The 22,608-nt window shown below is 44.3% G+C and overlaps 1 protein-coding gene across 1 annotated transcript in view; it reads left to right on the top strand.

Moving 5' to 3' along the window:
- Positions 1–22,608, top strand: part of UNC13C (unc-13 homolog C) — a 397,169-nt gene that overhangs the window by 332,351 nt on the left and 42,210 nt on the right. The window contains exons 27-29 of the mRNA XM_074966314.1: positions 1,496–1,619; positions 4,999–5,055; positions 10,926–11,006. Of these exons, the coding sequence (XP_074822415.1) occupies positions 1,496–1,619; positions 4,999–5,055; positions 10,926–11,006 (262 nt within the window). The remainder of the gene's footprint in view (positions 1–1,495; positions 1,620–4,998; positions 5,056–10,925; positions 11,007–22,608) is intronic.

Genomic DNA, 22,608 nt, shown 5'->3' with positions numbered 1-22,608 from the left:
TATTTGGCTCTTTGTCAGTTGGCACTGCAGCTCAGTGTAACTGGCAGTGTGGAAAGCACCCATTCTTTTGCCTTAATCTACTCTACTCTATCATAGGAGCTGACTGTTTGTTTTTGCAACACAAAAGCCAGATTCCTAACCCTGAGAGAAGGCTTTCCAGCAGCTGTATCTATATGTCAGCCTTTCATTTCTAACCATCTATCTAGTCCTGTGTGTAAAGCTGCTGGAAGCATAGACTGTCTTAGTCTTAACTTCCTTTGACATGAGGAACATGATTCTCTTATACGTCTGTAAGAAGACAAAGGCCAAAAATCTTCACAAACACACATGATCTGTCCTTGAATGGTAAGAATGGAATGCCCCATTTGATTCACTCTTCTATTGAATCAAACCACAAATCAATATATATTGAAGGTACCTAACACACCTTTCTTGAAATATAAACAAATACAAATTTAATTTTTTAAAAGAGGTTTTAAATACTTGCCAAAGAGACACCATTTTTGTAGAATTTAGATGTATATTTAAATGTAAATGTAATCCAAACAAACATATATACAAAACAAGGAACTGAGATAAAAATGCTTCTAAGGAGTATCACCTGCCTTGTAAATGTATGTGCCTTCTGCTGTGATTATTTCTCTGTTACTATCACTTTTCATATGCATACTTATAATAGATAATAGAAAGATTAATCGGTACATACACATACCTATGATGTGATTTGTACATCCTCTGTTATATGCTCATTTACATGAACAAAACTTACATAATAAGACTCCCCAGATACGTATTTACAAATTGCAGTTTTTTTTAAAGAATAAACAGAAGATTTTCTCGTGTGTGTACTGCAGTAAAAGGTGCTTAATTCCACATATAGCATGTTTCATGAACACCCTCTTAGATCCGAATAAACATGTGATGGGAAAGTGGTCCTCCAAATACTTATTACAGAGCCTATTCCTACTACTCAGTAGTCCCATTGACTTCAGAAGAAATGTGTATGCATAACTGTAAGTGTTTCAAGGCGTCTGCTCTACATTTGTGTCTGATATCACAAGCAGTTTTAACTGCACAGATGCAATATAGGATGACAAAGGAGCTTTTTCTTTTTAAGCAGAAACTAATTTCACAAAAACCCTTTAAGTTTTTTAACTATACCAATCATTTGAGCATAACTTTATAGTTCAAACGTTATGTTTCATTTTCAATAAATACGGTGCTGTTGGATACATTAAGCAGAAGCATGGTAAAAGGGTTGCTAGATGTTTACATGGAACGTTTGTTCCTAATCTAGAAGACAAGATTTGAAATGTTCAAAAATCCATGTGAAGAATGCTGTGAAATAACACTGATCTCTAAAAGGCATTATTGGTGTAATGGTTCAGAGAAACTCTAACACAAGGTAGCAGTTAATCTGAATTTATGTTAATTCAGAGCCTTTGATGTTTTAATGCTAGATTTGGAGACCAGCCTGTGTTTTACTTTATTCCAGTTTAAGTCTCTCTGCAAAATTCTGTGAGAAGACAGTTCTGAAACGGGTTTTGAAAGAACTGTGGAAATCAGTCCTGAACAAAATAGAAAAACAAATCGTGCTTCCACCATTGACAGACCAAACCGTAAGTGTCCAAGCCATGATTCACACACATTAAAAACGTTTGCAATAATCACCTTGCTTAATCAGACGCCTGGTAGCAGTTTTTTAAAACTTCCTTCCAGAAAATTGCCTCTAAAGAGGAACTTGGTCACTACATGCAGCTTGCTGGGCACTTTTTCAGCAGAAAAGCTGGAGCAGATCTTTAGTAGCTGGTTTGCAAGTCCTCACTATTGGGCGAACTGCCTGCCCATCCTAGATTGGGGCATTCTTGCAGTGCATTTCATCAAGGCGGGGTGCAATGTAAAAGGCAGGATCACTTTCATAGAGCATGTTTTAAAATGTTATTTGTGATGACTTTATTGCCTATGGTGAAAATTAACAGCCAGATGATGGCTCGCCCTTTGTAGGTGTGCAAGAACAAGAGAGAACATAAGCAGCCAGCCACAGTGGGCATTCAATCACTGTACTATTTCAGCACAGATGCTAGCCTTCCCAGGAGGCTAAGAGGTGGGGATGCAGAGTGAGAGCAGGCCTTGCATGCCCTTCCCCAAAAGCCTCCTGCTATATGATGCCTCATCACCACCCCAAAATGCAGCCACTTCCCAGCCAATGACTCAAAGCCACAGTCTGGCTCTAGATTTGTTAACCAGACATAGAGGGGTCCTCTTTGACGGCAGGGGAGGGGTTGCATTACCAGGATGACAGGAAGCGGGGAACATGGTACAGCTGGAGGAGGTTGTTGTGCTACCCAAGGCAGTAGTGAGTGTAGCCTGACATGATCCTCAATTGGGGATGCCATCTAGGGATACTGTACTTACAATACTGGTTTAGGGGGGTCTGTCAAATTCTGGGTATACCTTTATGAGAAAGCAGTAAAACAATGATCTCAGACTTGTGAGATTGGGGGGGGGGGAGAAGAGGTAGTGTAATACAGAAATATTATTTTTGGTTGGTTGGGGGGTGTGTGTGTGTGCGCGCGTAGGGGGGTTAATCTTGCATTTAATGAGTCTGCTGTCTTTTGTTACAAGTTGATCATTATATTGTTACAGTGTGTCCAGAGACGATGTTACTGTATATATTGTTTTGTTATTAAAACAGCTAACAACACTGCCAGGGAGCCAAAAGTAAGAACTGAAGCAATTGCAATCACAGAGCTGCAGATGACATTTATAATATTTATTGGGTTCAAATGTAAATTATATCTATTAGAACACTATGCAGCAGGGACGAGCTCAAATCCTAATGAAAAATTCTCTTGAATAAATGTAACCTTTTCTCTTGCACAGCTAGCAAATATAACAAAGTCCAAATCTCTCACTGATGACATAATTAATCATCACTTTCCAATAGCAACAATTAAAATTTTGTAAAGTATTGCGACATATTATAGACAAATAAAAGAAGGGGTTTGTACGTATGCAGTGAAAGTATTATTAAACAAGACTGCAGTTAAATAATACTGGACTGTAGAGCAGTCCACATCGTGGGTCTGCCCCAGAGCCATTGACCCCCTGGAAAATCTCAGTTTGGGCAAACTCTGTTCCCTCAGAAAACCCTTGACCACGTCTAATCACAGACTGTATGAGGCCAACAAGAGCCTGGTCAATTTCACAGCTGCTTATTTCCCCTGTAGTCAGCGGGAAAACTGACAAAAGTCATGTCACATTGCTATTTGGTTAAGCTCTGGTGAAAAGACTTGCCCAGTTCAGGCAGAAGCCAGGATGGGAGGAGGTGGGGTAGAACCTGAGGACCCTCTTCCGCCGCATCTCCCACCCAATTGTCCTGAGGCTTTTGGATGGCAGTTAGGGTCCAGTGAGAGTGTGCACCTTCTCCTTTCCAGGAGCCAGATGAGTGTGGGGGCTTCTCATTTATCATCAACTAGCCAGAGGCCAAAATGGACAGGGACAGACCTGGATAGAAGTCCAACTTCAGTGTCCTTCTAAACAGCAGGGTTGGATTGTGCTGGGCCCCAGAACCTCACTGGTTTGAAATACCCCTCACACACACTTTTAACATTGCCTCCTGACTAGTAGCTGTCTAGTATATTTTTCAAGCCTTGTTTAGCAGCGGCATAATAGAAGCAGAGAGATAAAATAGAACATATATGATCCGTAGTGGTCAAGGGAGGTAAAAATTAGTTACAAAAGAACACTGGACCAGTTTTTAAATATGATCACAGCACAACAGGTGTGTACAGTGCCTCACCATCTGTTAACTTCCAAAATGTAACTTCCCTAAAGTGATACACAGTATGATGGATAAGGCGCATAGCCACAGGCTGGTTTCATTTTTTGCTAATCTTTGTAATTAAATCATAGAATATCAGGATTGGAAGGGACCTCAGGAGGTCATCTAGTCCAACCCCCTGCTCAAAGCAGGACAAATCCCCAATTTTTGCCCCACATCCCTAAATGGCCCCCTCAAGGATTGAACTCACAACCCTGGATTTGGCAGGCCAATGCTCAAACCACTGAGCTATCCCTCCCCCCCATCAACAATAGGATGCTTCAAGGAAGTTTCTTCCCTTTACATAGATGTGAATACCACTTCCCTTGCCAGAGGGTACAAGCACAGACACGCTGAAACAGAACTTGTTTTACAATATGCAGAATTTTTCTCTTACCATTCTGGCTGCCAATAAGCAGTGAGAATTTAAGCTAAGTTTATAGATTTGAAAGTAAAATTTCATTAGTGGGGATACACAGAAACACAAAGACCAGTTTTGAAAATTGAGATCTTCTGGAAAGATTGATGAAAAACCATTCTATTGTCCCATTTAAGTTTAGCTGATTTCTGTCAGTTGGCTTTAATGGAAGCCAGTCATCTAGAACCACTCCTTGTTAAGCTGCCAAAAACCATTGGTAATTACAGTTCTTGGGGTAATTGTGCTGCAACAAATGTTTACAGTGCATTATAGAAGGATTCAAAGCAGATGGTTGTTTAACATAAAGGGGTAGCATAAACCTTCTGCATCTTGCCAGGATTTGATTATTACAAAATATTGTTTTGTCTACATATATGCCATTCAAATATATTTCAACACAATGTTTCTGGTTCGATATAGAGATGCTTGGACTTTACACAAGTGAATATTTCATAGAAGTCAATCGGAGTTGTGTTTCTCAGGTTCTGCAGGATTGGGCCCACTTTCCTCCACACTGTACCGTATATTTCCAAATATTTTGCTTTGTCAACTGCATCAAAATATGACTTAATTGGAATTGAAGGTTTTATTTAACTTTTGATCTGCAGAATACTGAAGATAACCAATGTGATAAAGGCCTTTTCTTTAAAATATGGGCAGCTATTTAACAATAGTAATGATGTTGAGATAAAAAGCAAAAGCTCTGTAGTGATGTTGAAAATTCTGTATCTTCAGTTTCAATTTTGTTTGTTAATAGGGGCCCCAGATGATATTTAGTGCCGCTAAAGATCTTGGACAATTGTCGAAGCTGAAGGTAAGTAGGTTAAATAAATCTACATATGTCCTACTGTAAGGAAGGAGTGGATAAACGGTGTGCTTACCCTCTTCTCCTCACTTGTGCTTACTGTCATAACTGGCCCATTGAAATCAAGGGACAGTTTGTGTGAGTAACTGCTCGGCAAAATGAGTAATGGTTTCACAGTCTGTTTCTGCATATGCACTGCACTGATCACTAGTTGCTGTCAGGAAAATATTCCTCCGATCTCCATATTGAACAAGCGACCAGGTGTAATATGGGTATTTTAAACCTTCTCCTGAAGCATTTAGCATTGGCCTCTGTCAGTGCAGCATTGGCCTGAAGTTACAGGGCTACATGGATCTATTCCAGCATGGCAATTCTTAGTGTGTGTTCCTGTGTATCATACACAGATCTTCACTGTAACTGTCTATTATTAACATAAAATTATCCTACTCCATGGTTTGCTGCAGAATTAGTCTTGAATAGAAATTGTGGACCATTACATTAGAACATCTGGCTTCCTTCTGGGACCAGCTTCAGGGAAAATAAAAATAGTACATGACCACGTGTAAATTTGTCCAGCTCATTGTCTACAAAGAATATAATGGTATGCTCTGTGCTTACTCTCTTCTACATTAAAATTCTAGAGCACTCTGTTTCCATCGGCAGTAATTGGTGTTGTGTCTTCATGGTTCATTTCTAGTATTGACAAGCAGCTCTGGCTAATGGGAAAAGGATTGGGTCTCAAACATTGGCAGTGAATATAAAAAAAATAATTAATTTGTAAACAATCAGCACAGTTTTGACATCAGCATATAAACCCTCCTGAAATGTGCACAAAAACATGTGTATGTGTTACCACATACATAATATTGTACTCACATATAACAGCGTACGTAGAAAATAGTGTCACAGGAATGAACCATAGAATCATAGAATATCAGGGTTGGAAGGGACCTCAGGAGGTCATCTAGTCCAACCCCCTGCTCAAAGCAGGACCAATCCCCAACTAAATCATCCCAGCCAGGGTTTTGGCAAGCCTGACCTTAAAAACTTCTAAGGAAGGAGATTCCACCACCTCCCTCGGTAACGCATTCCAGTGCTTCACCACCCTCCTAGTGAAAAAGTTTTTCCTAATATCCAACCTAAACCTCCCCCACTGCAACTTGAGACCATTACTCCTTGTGCTGTCATCTGCTACCACTGAGAACAGTCTAGAGCCATCCTCTTTGGAACCCCCTTTCAGGTAGTTGAAAGTAGCTATCAAATCCCCCCTCATTCTTCTCTTCCGCAGACTAAACAATCCCAGTTCCCTCAGCCTCTCCTCATAAGTCATGTGTTCCAGTCCCCTAATCATTTTTGTTGCCCTCCGCTGGACTCTTTCCAATTTTTCCACATCCTTTTTGTAGCGTGGGGCCCAAAACTGGACACACTACTCCAGATGAAGCCTCACCAATGTCAAATAGAGGGGAACGATCACGTCCCTCGATCTGCTGGCAATGCCCCTACTTATACATCCCAAAATGCCATTGGCCTTCTTGGCAACTGTTGACTCATATCCAGCTTCTCGTCCACTGTAACCCCTTTTCTGCAGAACTGCTGCCGAGCCATTTGGTCCCTAGTCTGTAGTGGTGCATGGGATTCTTCTGTCCTAAGTGCAGGACTCTGCACTTGCCCTTGTTGAACCTCATCAGATATCGTTTGGCCCAATCCTCTAATTTGTCTAGGGCCCTCTGTATCCTATCCCTATCCTCCAGCGTATCTACCTCTCCTCCCAGTAGAGTGTCATCTGCAAACTTGCTGAGGGTGCAATCCACACCATCCTCCAGATCATTTATGAAGATATTGAACAAAACTGGCCCCAGGACCGACCCTTGGGGCACTTCACTTGATCCCAGCTGCCAACTAGACATGAAGCCATTGATCACTACCCATTGAGCCCAACAATCTAGTCAGCTTTCTATCCACCTTATAGTCCATTCATCCAGCCCATACTTCTTTAACTTGCTGGCAAGAATACTGTGGGAGACCATGTCAAAAGCTTTGTTAAAGTCGAGGAACAATACGTCCACTGCTTTCCTCTCATCCACAGAGCCAGTTATCTCATCATAGAAGGCAATTAGATTAGTCAGGCTTGCCCTTGGTGAATCCATGCTGACTGTTCCTGATCACTTTCCTCTCCTCTAAGTGCTTCAGAATTGATTCCTTGAGGACCTGCTCCATGATTTTTTCAGGGACTGAGGTGAGGCTGACTGGCCTGTAGTTCCCCGGATCCTCCTCTTTCCCTTTTTTAAAGATGGGCACTACATTAGCCTTTTTCCAGTTGTCCGGGACCTCCCCGAGTTTTCAAAGATAATGGCCAATGGCTCTGCAATCACATCCGCCAACTCTTTAGCATGCTCGGATGCAGCGCATCCGGCCCCAAGGACTTGTGCTTGTCCAGCTTTTCTAAATAGTCCCGAACCCTATAGTTTTAGTCTCACTTGTATTTATAGTACCCTCTGCACAATATATAATGTACCCAACATTCTTTGCTATTACTCCTGCTCAGGTACAAACAGAATAAAAAGTTCCCTGTAGTAGTTATTAAACAGAGGCTGTCACAGCAGCTGCGATGCTTCATCCCAACATAAACATGCAAAGCAAAATAAATTGACCTTTTTTTTAAAACACAAGGTCAAATTGTGACACTGCTCCCTGCAAGGATGCTCAAGGGGCAAAGGACACAAGAAACCCTTTTCCCACCTTTTGTGCTTCTGTGAATATGACTTGGGAGTTCAGTCACTACTCCCTCACAGTGATCCCATGGATACAAGGTGCTTGATACCAGCATCATGGCCCATATACACCTCTATGCTGGCCACTAAATCTGGCCAACTCAAAGAATATAAGAACGGCCATACTGGGTCAAACCAATGGCCCATCTAGCTCAGTATCCTCCAACAGCGGCTGGTGCCAGATGCTTCAGAGGGAATGAACAGAACAAGGTAATTATAGAGTGATTCATGTCCTGTTCTCCAGTCCCAGCTTCTGGCAGTCAGAAGTTTAGGGACATCCACATCTTAGGATTGCTAATAGCTATTCTCCATGAATGTAGCTAATTATACGTTTGAACCCAGTTATAGTTTTGGCCTTCATAACATCCCCTGGCAACAAGTTCCACAGGTTGACTGTGTGTTGTGTGAAAAAGCACTTTCTTTGTTTTAAACCTGCTGCCTAATAATTTCATTGCGTTTATGTGTTCTGTGAAGGGGTAAATCACACTTCCGTATTCACTTTCTCCACCCTATTCATGATTTTATAGACCTCTCTCATAGCCCCCCTTAGTTGTCTCTTTTTTTTTAAGCTGAACAGTCCCAGCCTTTTTAATCACTCCTTCATATGGAAGCTGTTCCATACCCCTCATCATTTTTTTGCTCTTCTCTGTACTTTTTCCAATTCTAATGTATCTTTTTTTTGAGAAGGGTGTTACCAGAGTTCCACACAGTATTCAAGACGTGGGCAAACCATCCATGGATTTATATAGTGGTACTACGATATTTTCTGTCAGCTTTTTTTGACTGCCACTGCATACTGAGCAGCTGTTTTCAGAGAATTTTCCACAATGATTCCAAGATCTCTTTCTTGAGTGATAACACTTAGATTAGACCCCCGTCATGTCCTATGTATAGTTGGGATTATGTTTTCCAATGTGCATCACTTTGCATTTATCGCCATTGAATTTCATCTGCCATTTTGTTGCCCAGTGACCCAGTTTTTTGAGATCCCTTTGTAACTCCTCACAGCCAGATTTGGACTTAACTATCTTGATTAATTTTGTATCAGCTGCAAACTCTACCACCTCACTGTTTCCCCATTTTCCAGATCATTTATGAATATGTTGAACAGCACTGGTCCCAGTACAGACCGTTGGGGGAGCAAGCTGTACCTGCCTCACTGGTGTGTGCTGCCTGGCTGCAGCATTGTCCTGCCTCACCCCCATAGTACTTGTTGAGGGACAAAGGGACTGAGTGACTCATGAGTAGAGCTGGTCGAAACTCTGAATTTCCTTTTAGTGGGAATATTTTGTTTTTGTTCTGATTGAAAACGAAAATAAATATTTTCAAAATTTCCTGAAAAATGGAAATTCTGAAAAATGTATGTTTTGGAAAATTCTCATTTTGAAATTTTGAATTTTATTTTATAGGGTTTTTCATTTTTATATGTTTTAATGCTTATGTTATTTCATCATCTATCTGCAGGAGCAGTGCATAATAGTTGATGTTCTATTTTTACTGTATTTTAAAAATGATTAAGGGCAGCTGCTACTTTAGGACTGATTGAAACATCTTTTTTAGATCAAAGTGTCTCCTGTTGCGTTGCAAAGAAACAGATTGCCACTGATTTTAAAAATAAAATTAGCCTATTTCAACTATATTGTTATGTTATGGCATGTCAATAAAAGTAATGTGTATTAGGATTACTGACATGTCATAAACAATATCATTTAAAAATGAAAAGATCAAATTCAAAATTAAATTGAGAATCTAAAACTAAATTTCAAAATTTTCAGAAAGATTTTTTTTCTCATGGGAATTTTGTTAACATAGTTTTATTAAATATTTCAGTTTTCACAATAATGGCATTTTTCATGAAAAAAAAATCAACCAGCTCTAGCAGTGAACACTTTCAAAGGGATTTGTGCTCCTAAGTCATTTTGGCAAGTTGGGAAAATCCCAGTCAAAAGACATAACCTAGCCCTTACTGTACTGCCACAGATTCCACCCAAATCAGTGTATTACATTAGCAAATTAGCCTACAATATCTAAAAACTTCTAGACTCTTCATTTTTTACATGATTTTACATTTGTTTTACTGATGTTCTCCACTCTGTACCAACTTGCCATGGTATGGTGGTATTCTTGGGCACAGAAACAGTCTCTTTATCAGAGAAGAGAAAGCAGAGATAAAAGAACAGGAATGTAGCACTGAACCCATTCTTTGTATTCTCAATATGCAGGTAAATCTTCCTCTTCCAAAGGAATTCCAATGATTGATTCTTTACACATTCAGCTACCTCCAGGAATATTACATGTAAAATGACAATGAGCCCTTACAGCCATGCCAGCTGTAGTACAAATAAAACATCTTTCTATGTGGGATAAAGCAAAAGGGCAGACTTTTGCCAGTGGTTTCCAAAAGGTTGATTGTTTTTCCTCTCTACACCAGTTTTGAACAGCTTAAGAAAGAAGCAGTTTTCTGTTTCTCAACTGTGTAGGACATGAAATGCTAACATGATAAAAAAGCTTCTGAGTTTGGTTTTTATGCCAGTCAGTTTCCAGCCAATACAAATACTGGCATTTGAGTTTTGTAGAAATGTGGCAATTTGTGTTTCTTTGAATAACAGCCCAATCTGATACAGCAATTAAAATACAGCCTAAGTAAATAATGAGCTGTTGATTTCACAAAATATTTTTCAAGAATACAAACCCCTTTTTGCCTTTACTTAACTTTCCTTCCAATCAGACTTTTGTTTAAGTTTGGGCTTCTGCCAAACACCAATTTACAGTCAAATTTCATTAGTAAAACATGGAATTTTAATGGCATCCATGAGTATTCATCACATTTATAACATTTAATCAATTTCCTTTACAGAACAGAGAAACAACTTGTCTTTTCAAAATAATTGGAAACCACTTTACAGATATCCTAGCATTAAATTTCAGTTTTTCTTTTCAATTCTCATTTTCAACGAACAATGGAATAGCTTTGTGTTGTAATTTATTTTAAAAAACAAGTCGAAGGGTGAATGCATCCTTGCCAAATGTAGATGTTTTTTAAAAAGCAAGAGAAGCAGCAAGACTTGCTTTTCCTTATAACAGCTACGATCTTACCATGTTTTTCAGGACCACGTCACTCGAGAGGAAGCTAGAAGTTTGACATTGAGGCAATGTGCAACAATGGAGGTAGCACTAGCTACAATTAAGGTACAGCTGTATATGTCCTGTGAGCCTATATTGTGTGTCTGAATGAGCAAATATATGATTGAATTGTTTGCGGTATGAGCTAGATTTGAGCTGGCCCTGTGTGGGTGTACAATGGTGTGACAGGGTCATAAAAATCCTTGCCCTCCTGTCACAGTGTGCTTGGGGAGCACAGACATCATGCAGGGTGGTGCTAGGCTCTCCAAGGTGGGCTGAACACAAAGCTTTGGTCCCCAGACCCCCCCCTTCCCACCCAGAGCTGGCCAACTGCAGGCAGAGAATGCACTGCATCCATTAAAGTGGTAGCCAAGCTTTAGCTCTTTATTATCTTCCCATGGAGGCCTGGAGTTAGTCTGGATGAGTCAAACAGGTTGAGCTCTCCGTGTGCTGTAGCATGGCCCGTCTATCTTCCTCAAAGCCAGGTTGGGCCTCACTGGCACAGTCTACCCACGGTCCTGCAAACGTATATGAGAAAGGAAAACACTTCACAGCCTGTTGGAAGTCAAGGCATTTTTCTGTTGTACAACGTACTATTTTATCCACAAATGTCCAATTAAATTTGTCTCTCTACTTTTGTATTCACCCTCTAATTAACTGCCACCTGTACATAATTGGATTTCTTTCAAAGATGCCTTTTAATTATTCTATACAGTGGCCCCCTTTTCAGTGAAACCAATCACATTTGTCAGGCAGCTGTTAAGAACACAACTGAATCAATTAATTTTGTGCGTTTCCACAATCGACAAGATAATTATTTTAGCAAAATCTGACTGTTACAGTAAATGCTTTACAAGTGGAGTTTTTTAGGGTAACCAAAATATTGTGCACAAAAAGGCTATTTTTCCTGTAGAATGATTCTATCCAATCCCTACATTTTAGCAACCACAATATTATCAGAAGTAGAACTTATTTCATTGGCAAAGGACAGAGTACTTTGCACTTTTAGTATACCTTCCAGAAGAGGGTCTCAGAATGCTTTACAAACATTAAAGACCCCCAACCCCCACCCAAGTAGAAACTAATATTGTTATCCAGGGGTGAAAGTAACATTAAGCACTTACTGGTACAGGGGCCCAGCTTCAGGCCCCAGGAAGGGGCGGGGCCTCAGGCGAAAGAGATGGGGCCATGGGCGGAAGGGGTGGGGCTGGAGGGTTCAGCCTCCCCCAGCCAGCCCATCCAAGCTGCCTGGCCCGCACTGCCCAGGGCTGTGGCGGTGATTTAAAGGGCCTGGGGCTCCAGCTGCTGCCACGGTAGCAGCAGCGGTGGCCAGGGCCCCGGGCCCTTTTAAATCGCCGGCCCTGGGGCAGCTGCCCCTTCCCCCCCCCCAACGTCAGCAGCCCGGGGGGGCAAAAGGGGCAACTACATTAAAGTGCAGCCGCAGTAGTTCTTTAACGTTGGCTGCATACAGGCTGGTACCAGCAGCCACTTCTTACTGGTATGCCATACCCGCCTGTACTGGCCTACTTTCACCCGTTATCTTTATTTTACAAACAGGTAACTGAGTTAACTGCTGGATTAAAATGTGGTTGTGGTCAGAAAAGAGACTATTCTATGTAAAATGGCAGTGTCTTCCTCAACAGATCTGACCTCTGCGTGTATATTTGCTGACTTGTGTGACAAAAATCTTGTTGGTCAAGCAAAGCAAGGCCTAACACTCAAGTTGATGGTATTTCTGTCTGTCAGTATATAATGTGGTGATGTTTGAATGCCACATCCAATCAACTGGAACGTTAAGGAAACGGTCTAGGCAGGGCCGGCTGTAGGAAGAGTGGGGCCCGATTCGGTGGCACTCCTGGTCTTCGGTGACACTTTGGCGGCGGGTCCTTCACTGGCTCCAGGTCTTTGGCGGCACTGAAGGACCTGCCACCGAAGACCCGGAGCACCGCCGGGTGAGTAAAAATTAAAAAGGCGCCGGGGCGGGGCCCGAATCAGCGGAATTGGCCTAAAGCCCGCCCTGGTTCTAGGCATCAAGGTGCCGAACCCTATTAATTTTTGTGAAAATCAGAAAAATAGACGGTAGAAATGGAGGACACAAAGCGCATCAACATCTGGTTAACAGATCCAGCAGCTTCAGCTACCTCTGCAACTGTCAGTAGATCAAAAAAAGTTATGAAAGCTATTAATACCTTCCAACATAACAATACCCCCATTTCAGGTCTGCCTATCATCCTCATACAGTTTAAATGATGGCACTGAATGACTTATCTCCCAGATAGAAAGAAATGAAATAAGAATGGTCAGGGGAGCAGGTGAAAGCCCCCTGGTCTGGGGAGCCCCACACATGGGAGACAATGGTAAGCAGGGAGGGGAACAGTGGGGAGAAACAGAGCCCCTGGAACGTGGTAGAGGGGGCACATGGATACCGTGGCACAAGTGAGGGGATTGTAGGGAGTCTGAAATAGCAGGGGGTGGGAAGGTGATGCAGAGAGAATGGAGGAATATACGGTGCCTCTAGTGTGTGCAATGAACTCACCCTACAGAAGCAATGAAGTGTGTGACCCTCTAGTATTACTCTTCCTTTTATTACCCTCCCAGAGCTAACAGAACTATAAGGCAGTGAACCTGTTTGTGTTCTTACCCTTGTATCACTGGCATAATTATTAACTAAGTGGTCACTCCAGAATCTTGATTATTGAAGATGTCAGAGACCAAAAAGAAGCCAGCTTGACTTTTCATTTGAGTTTTCAGAGTTGGCAGTTAGAGAAAACATCTTGTAAATTAAGCATATTTGATCTAGGAGTGACTGAGACACAATAATCTTTGAACCCCATGATGCCACTTTTCAAGTCAATTCAGAGTACAGCTGCAGTTTAATTATTCTCTCTCTACTGCATGAAAATGAATTATTCTATTCCAGTTTTTTAAAAAAGAGAATCTAGATAACTTACCAATGCCCTATTTGATCTTCCACATTCATATCCAATACTCTTGACTCTGTTAACCTGATTTTTAGAGGGTTGTATATTATTACAGGCTCACCAATGATCTGACCAGAAGATAATCAGGTTCTTGTCCTGAAATCAGGCTACACAGAATTAAATGTAGAGAGTTCAATATTTTGCAAGGACCCCTGGCAAGAACAGTTATGCGGATGACAAAGCCAAGGCTTAGAGATTTTTATTAAAATAAAGGGAAAAGTTATCAAAGCTCCAGACCACAAAATCAAAAAGAAATAATGCAGGTCAGGGGGTACGTGCGGTATCAGTCCTTACAAAAGCTACTTAGACTAGCATACTCACACCCTTCCTTGGGGACCTGGTGATTAGAGACCAGCCTCATCTCTGGCATGCTAAAGGAGTCTGATGGTCCAGGTTCCTCACTGCCCGAGATCGATGATGGAGAGAAGGGTCAAATGTTGAGTGGCTAAGTTACCCTGAAAAAGCTAAGCTAAAAGCTAGACAAAAAGAACAAAAGGGAACTAGTTAGAAAGAGCACTCCCCCAACATGGTGGGTTTGCCCTCCTATAAGGTCTTGCAATCTCCTGAATATTCATCTCATGCCCAACCTTCCATGCCCAAATTTAATTTTCTCACCCACAGAATCTTAGGATACACTTTCTCTACAGGCTCGTGTATTCATACATATCAATAGCATATTCACTCATATTAATGCCAATTATCTCATTCTCAAAACCTGTTACTTTGGCCTGAATTGTTACTTCCTTGTCCTTGCGGTTACCAGCAGGTCCCAAAAATTGTTGGTAAACACATTCAGTTCCCTAAAGGGTAACCGGAAAGCCATTTATCTATGCCAACACTCATGCTAACTTGCTTTAGCTAAGGCTACAAGCCTGTAGGTTCCTTGCGTTACCGCCAAATATAATGAAGTAATGTCTATTGAAGTTAAGTTATTCAGTACAAAAATACAAGCCAAAGAGAATAAAATCATTCAAACCAGTAAATAAAGACAGGATATGATAGAGCAAGCTAGCAGGCTAGCCCTATGGGCTACAGCTCACCCTCCTCTTTAATACATATTGGATGAGACCACCACCCCGTACTCTAGCCCCTGTGTGCCATGGCTTCTGGTGCAGGCACTGCACAAGACAGAAGTAAGGCTGCCTTTAAGGACCCCTTCACAAGTGCCAGTGTAGGGAGTGTGCCAGGGGGTAAGAGGGAACAGCATGATATGGAGATTCTTGATGGCTCTGCACAGGAAGGCAGCCCTAACTTAGACAGGCCCTGGGTCCAGTCTAAATTTCCCCAGCCCTGTGAACAGTCAAAGACTCGGAGGGCACAAAGCTGACTTAAAGCCACCTTTCCACCTGGGCTGCGAGTACTAAGAGGCACAACATAGAATCTTATCCACTGTATCATTCTCTTGTGTGTCTTTAACCAAGGCCAGTATTCAAATATTACTAGATATAAAGTGGGACAATGTGAAAAATTTAAATGACGGTAAAGCACTGAAGTGCATCTGAATCCCTAGAGGGTTGAGAGCTGTGAGCCTTGATAGTAAAGTTTGTTTTCTTAGAAGCTGAGAAAAAGGGGCACGGCTCATCTCACCAGAGCTGTGATTTTCTTAGTGGGCTAGGAATGTACTAGCGTGTCTGAACTATCAGCCACAACCTATATCACTTTTAAATGCAGAAGTAAATAGCTGTACCACGATCTTAGCGCAGGGATGACATTAGCCACTTTTATACAATCCTCCTAGGTAGGCTTGTGAAAGGAAGGAAGTCACTGGAAACATTCGGACTTTATTATATATAGCACAGAGCACTCATGACTCACTCCTCCCTATTGTCACCATGGGCCAGATTCTCAGTGATGTAAGTTGCCAAGCTCCACTGAAATCCATTTACACCAGCTGAGGCTCTGCCCCTAAATCTCTGGATGCAGAGAAGACCTGTGGGAGGATGGAATGGCTACATCTATTTTATATACTAAATGGTTTAACGAAGAAGAGATATTCAGGACCGGTGTATTCATCTTGTTTAACAAAGTAACGTCTCACCTCTTTGCACATGGAAGAGGTGCCAGACAGTGCTGCCCATTGTCATCTATATTGTTTATAATGGATTTGGAACCTCTTGTGGAAGCAATCACAAAATATTTGGAAGGTTCTAGCATTGTAGCAAGAGGAGTACTACAAAAGGCTGTGGGGATAATATTTTAATGCTAAGTAACCCAGTGGTACCCTTAGGCTCACTTGATGAAAGTCATTAATGACATTTCAAAGATCCTGGGACCTATAATAAATTGGCAGAACATGTGAAGTTCTTCCCCTTGTACGAATTCTGCCCCAGTATCCTGCTAATTCAATGGAACTTGCAGTAGCTATCAAAAATTAAGAAGTATTAATCCAGTATTCTGATCATTGCAAACTTATTTCATAAACTGGAGTAAAATAATGGTCTTGTTGCATGATCATGTGTCAGATGTTACTGAAATAGCATGGCACCTTAAGTTATCCACTGAGTCAAAACTGTATTTGCGGACATGATTTTTCTGTCAACAGAATCACGTCTTTTCCAAAATGGAATGCAATTGCCCTTGGTTGTGCCAAGAGATTTGTCATTAGAAGATAGAAAAGCTCTTGTGTCCCACTTTTAAACATGAGATGGCAGAAGTTGCTTCATTAAGACACCTAATTTATAAGATGAATAGCAAAAATGAAGAATTTCAGGTGACATGGGAGAATATATACCTTACTGATAGGCAAACAAGTGCAAGTGAGAGGAACTTGAGATTGCTGATGCAATTCAGGGGGAGGAGGGGTGTTAGCATAGAAGTCCAGGAATTCATTGGCATTTGTTGTTTTTTTCTGTTTGCCCATGTTTGTTGGGTTTTGTTGATATAGTCGTGTGGATTTATATAACTTTAAAAACAATTGGGGTATTTTTTTATACAGACCATTCTCACACTCCCATTTATTATTGATTCTTTTTAGAGCTAAAAAATGAATTCACCAAACAACCTGCAATTATCATTTAATATATTATGTTTGTGTTACCACTTGGAAGAACACCACACTGAAAAATGACCATTCATCTTAAATATAGCATATTATCACTCTCCATATGGTGTATTGTCTGTAGCAACCTTGACAGATATGTTTAGTATTAGGAAAAATGGCTCTCCTGGCTCAAATAAACTGTATAGTTCTTTATTATTCATATTTGTGCCTTCCTCACACACAATGAGAATCAGGTTTGCATTCCAAACACTTACCTTATGGAAATAAAGATGGGCTTGATTTCCAGATGTTCATGCCATCCAGGGGAAATGCTTTGCTGGATATACAGCTTGTGGTTTATATGAGCCAGTGAAGCCCTGTTCATCCCTAGCAGAGACTGATGGCCAGCTGCAGATTGGTTTGGCACCATATCATTTACTGTCTCTAAAAATAATGTAGCATAGAGAGAAACATTTTTAAAAGCCTACCTTGGGAATATTATGAGAAAATCAGTTTCAATAAGCCAGTGGAACCAGGTTGGAAAATCTATTCACTGCTAATCCTTATTCTGCTCTAGTTTTTGGTCCTCCCAAGCAATATAAAAAATGTAGGCAATCTACAGTGCGGAAACACTAGCAAACAAAATTTATTCATGTTGCGGGGGCGGGGGGGGGGTTTGAAGGCATTTAGTGGCGATCATGGTTTAATCAGAATGTACTCTGCATTCTATGTCAATATGAAACTTCAGTTTATAGGCTATTTCAAATCAACTTTGTCTCCTATAAAAATGGAAAGCTAAACAGTAACTGCAATTTAGGAGGAGTTTAGATCCCAGAATAGGACTTCTGTAAAGTCTGCAATAGGTAAAAAATAACTGCTGTACCTCCCAAAGCCAGGTAACAGTTCTGGGAGTCAAATTCTAAGTGATTGTCTCAGTTCTGGCCCTGGCTTTTTGTGTGAGCTAGGACAAATCGTGTAACTTCTCACTGCCTCTGTAAAGCAGGTTTTTTACACTTTACAGATGGGTGTTGCGAGGCTTCATTAGTTGAGAGACCAGTTATTTTGTTGTGATAGGATAGCTTTGTGCTACTCCAGTACAACAAAGATACCCTAAAGTCAGCATAGCCAGCCCTGGGAGGACTGGCCCTGCATAAGGGGATCATCAGAGGGAGTATAACCATTGTTGTGGCCCCCTACACCAAACTGCTTCCTGCAGCTGAGGTAAGAGGTGGCCAGGAAAGCCCTTTGTACTGGAATTGCTTCCCAAAGAGATGAACCATTTTAAGTGCAACAACTGTATATCTATTTCCCAACACATCTAAAACCTTGTTATAAATGATTGTCTCCAGTGCTACCTTTATCATCCCTTTTCTATTATGTTCTTTTCCTCCTATGATGCAGTTTCCCCCTGAGTTTTGTTCTCCTTCCCACCACCCCCAATAACTTTTCTCTAGCTGCAGTTTTACAACAGATCTCTCGTTTCCTATATATGTATTTCCATTCCAATACTCTGTGAATTGTTTTTTATAACACCTCTTGTAGCCCTCTTCTTGCTCGCTCCCCTTTCTGTGATTAATATACTTTGTGAAAGGGAGAATTGGTGACGTTTCTTGTAAAGGTCTAGGAAAAGAGATGTCCCATATATTGGCTACTTTGCTACATTTTGTTGCACGTCTGCTTTCTAAATACAAATCTAACATTTACAAGCAAAAATGCATGTTCAGAATCACAGGCCTGGGGTAGGGTTCTTTCTAGGAATGCTTTTGTTTGCTTTTTACTTAAACTAAGTTTCAATGCTGTGCTTTAGCACCTAGGATAAGAAGAGTGGGTGATTTTGGTATGAAGAAATATCATTAGCAATTTTTAGGGCTCATTGATAAATTGATTAAAAGGTGTGATGGAAACATACATACACTTTAAAACATCCCAGACAAAGGAAGTTGAGAAGTGTGCTACTAACTAATGCATTGTGTGACAAAGTTCCTCCTCTACCTTGGTGCGTCTTGCGCTTATTGGCGAATTTGCTCACCTCGGAGCTTCACAGGAGCCCTCAATTTGGCCATTTTTGGGAACCCACAGTCCAGGTCAACTCCTCCTGTGTCTGACCAGGAGTTGGGAGGTTTGGGGGGAACCCGGGCCCGCCCTCTACTCTGGGTTCCAGCCCAGGGCCCTGTGGAATGCAGCTGTCTAGAGTGCCTCCTGGAACAGCTGTACGACAGCTACAACTCCCTACAACTCTACTTCCCCATGGCCTCCTCCCAACACCTTTTTTATTCTTACCATAGGACCTTCCTCCTGGTGTCTCATAATGCTTGTACTCATCAGTCCTCCAACAGTCCACATTCTCACTCTCGGCTCCTAATACCTCTTGCTCCCAGGTCCTCACACGCACACCACAAACTGAAGTGAGCTCCTTTTTAAACCCAGGTGCCCTGATTAGCCTGCCTTAATTGATTCTAGCAGCTTCTTGATTGGCTGCAGGTGTTTTAATCAGCCTGTCTGTCTTAATTGTCTCCAGAAGATTCCTGATTGTTCTGAAACCTTCCCTGTTGGAGGACGGGACTGTCCCTCGCTTGCTCCTCAGCTATCTGCTTTCTTTTCTTTCCTAAAGCCCCCTGGCCTGGATTTTTCTTACTTTTGGACCCTGCCTTAGTCCCCCCCCCCCCCCGACCGGGCCGGACGCTTTTTTGTTTTTTTTTTTTGTTTTGGTTTGATTTTCGCCGCTTCTTGCTGAGTGCTGGTCGGTTACCAGCTTGCAGCCAGCACCCGCCCCCCCCCCCTCACCTGCTTTTGGGCGCAGCTATTTGTTTTAGCTGAACCCCCGGAGGAGGGGGGGGGGAAGATTGCCGATTTTGCTATCCGGAGGGGGGAGTGGAAGCCCCCAGACCCAGCCGCTTTGCTGGCAGCTCGGACTATCTTTACAACATTCTTAGCATGCCGGAAGCCTTGGAACACAGCCAACACGGCCGGAGAAGAAGGATTTCAGAAGACAGGAGTAATAATTCAAGAAGCTACGAATCATCGTGAAGGGGGCCGTAAGATTGAGTAATTTTTCGAATTCTACTCTCGTGGGGGGGAGTTTGACTGTGTTTTAATTGCATTTGTGGCGGCACAGGGGGTGTGGCAATAAGCTGCCCCCTGGTCCATCGGTGCCCGCTCCACCCCCCCCCCCACCATTACTACAACTGTCACGGCCCCCCGCCGCTTCGTCCCTGCTGGCAATCTGCCATCTGCCTTCGGATCCAGCTGTTTGCTTTGAACTTTGCCTTTCGGACCGGACATAACAGCCGACCAAACGAGACTCTTTGGACAAACGTGCGTGGGTTTACACACCCCCCCCCCGGACTGCTTAGTTTACAGTCTGCCCCTATTATTGGATTCCCCCCCCCTCCTTGTCCACCCCATTTGGTATTCCCCCCCTCCCCCCTCCTGCAGCCTGGTAGGGAGGAGTGGTTAATTTGCTTCCCCCCCCCCTTTCTCCTTCCGGTGTCTCCCCGTCCCTCCCTGCTTACAATGGCGGGGAATGAGAGAGGCGAGGCCCCTTTAATAAATTTAGCTGTTTCTTCCCCACCCCCGCCCTGCCCAACCCCCAACCTTGCCCCCCCCACCACGATTGTCAAAATACTTGCCACCGCCCCTGCTGGGGCACCGGCAGCAGGAGGCACCGGAGTGATTACTGCTGCTGCTGCGCCCCCTGCCCCCTCAGGTTCTAGGAACCCTCTGCCAGCTGGCTGCAAAAGCCAGGGCGGGCAGAAAGGAAAGGGCCCCGCTAAAACATCTGGGCCCTCCATGGCAGGGGCGGCCCCCACAGCCGTGGCCTCGTCATCGACCGCGGCACCCCTCCCCGCAATTCCCTCCACCACCTCTGCATATGTCCCCCCCCGGCCCCCAGGACGTATGCCCGGACGCTGGCAGGCTCCCCCCTGCCTCCCGCCTCGTCATCTCGCCCACCCACTGCCTCCGCTACCATCACCAGCAGCCGGGGCCCTTTCCCCACCTTGACCAGGAGGCACGGTGTCCGTTGCCTCCTGGTGCCCGCCTCGCCCCACGTGGAGGCATACGTGCAGGCGTTGGCGAAGGTGGTAGGACCCACGGCTATTGTGGCGGCCTCCAAGATGTATGGGAAGGTCGTTTTTTTCTTAGCTACGGAGGCTGCCGCCCAAGAGGCGGTGGAGAGGGGCCTGGCGGTGGGGGGGGTGTTTGTCCCCCTGGAGCCGCTAGAAGACCTGGGCGTTCGCCTCGTCCTCACCTCCGTTCCCCCCTTTTTACCCAATGCTGCCCTGTTACCCGCTCTCTCCGCCCTGGGGAAACTTACCTCTGTCATCAGCCCTCTCCCGTTGGGCTGCAAGGACCCCACCCTCCGTCACGTCCTTTCTTTCCGCCGGCAAGTGCAGCTTCTACCGCCGGCGGGGGTGCGTGACGGGGAGGCGCTCGAGGGGTCCTTCCTAGTCCCCTACCAGGGAGCCCGCTATCAGGTCTTTTACTCCACCGGAGAGGCCCGGTGCTACCTCTGCCGCTCACCCGGGCATGTCTGCAGAGACTGCCCTTTGGCCCGGAGGGGAGGGGCACCCGAGACCCCCGAGACCCGGCAGGACATCGGCCCCGTTGTTGCCGACGCCCCTGGCTGCCCGGCACCTGAAACCAACCCTCCTCCTACTCAATCCATCGCTGCTCCCGTCCGGGCCCAGGAGACTTCCCTACAACGCCCGGGCGAGCAAGGGAGTCCCACCCTTGCTATTTCCACTTCGGCAGAGCCTATGGAGGAGGGTGCGACAAAGATATTATCGGGCATAGGAGAGGGCCCGCCCCAAGGAGAACCCCCCCTCCTCATGCTGCCTCACTGCTACCCCCCCGAACCCCTGAACCATTGCCTCCGCCCCCCGACACGACCCCTGCTAACCAACCCCCAGACGACGCTATGGAGGGCTGGACCCTAGTCCAGGGGAAGCGAGGCAAGCGGAAGGCTCGAGCTCCGCTGCATCCATCCAACGTGGAAGCCCCCCGGAAGACCAGGAAGGGAGGCACTAATATCGAGCCCTCCGCTGCGACCACGAGTGAGATCCATTCGCTGGTGTCGGGAGGGGAAGACAGACTGGCTTTGGAGGGCAGAACCCCCCCTCCACGGGAGACCCTCCCCTCCGAGACCCCTGAGGACGCCCCTTCTGCCCGGATACCATCCGAACCCCCCGCGAACCCCGAGGCGACCGCTGAGGTGGGCCCTACAGGAGAGGCCCCCGGGGTAGCAGGCGTTGGCCTCTCCTCCGTGTATGCGGAGATTGAGGCCCTAGATTTGACCCCGGTCACCCAGGGAGAGGATGATCTACTCCCGGCTGGCCTCGGACTGGGCAACCTCACCCCAGCCCCTCTTTCCCCATGCTCCCTCCCCCTGATTGCCTTCCCGGGCGAGCACCCTGCAGAAGGTGGTCCACCACCTGATGCCACGGCTGCCAAGACCAACGCGGGGCCAGCGCCTAGCATTACTGGGAGCCCCCTCCCTTACCCCTTAACCCTCGACTCTGCTCAGGAGGCACCTTCCTTCAGTTGCTTGCCTCCTGAATCTCAGAGCCTTACCTCTGCCCCTGCCCCCTCCCCTAGCCCCACCCAGTTTATCCCCTCCTGCGATGCTCCTGCCGCCCCTGGGGTCGTTTCTTTTCCGCCTTCTGCAGATTCCCCCCAAGGAGCAGTCTTTGCACTTTCTAGTCGCGAC

Source organism: Natator depressus, chromosome 10, assembly GCF_965152275.1.
Source record: "Natator depressus isolate rNatDep1 chromosome 10, rNatDep2.hap1, whole genome shotgun sequence".
In the NCBI taxonomy this organism is placed as follows: Eukaryota; Metazoa; Chordata; order Testudines; family Cheloniidae; genus Natator; species Natator depressus.
This window is presented reverse-complemented; position numbering and strand designations above follow the sequence as displayed.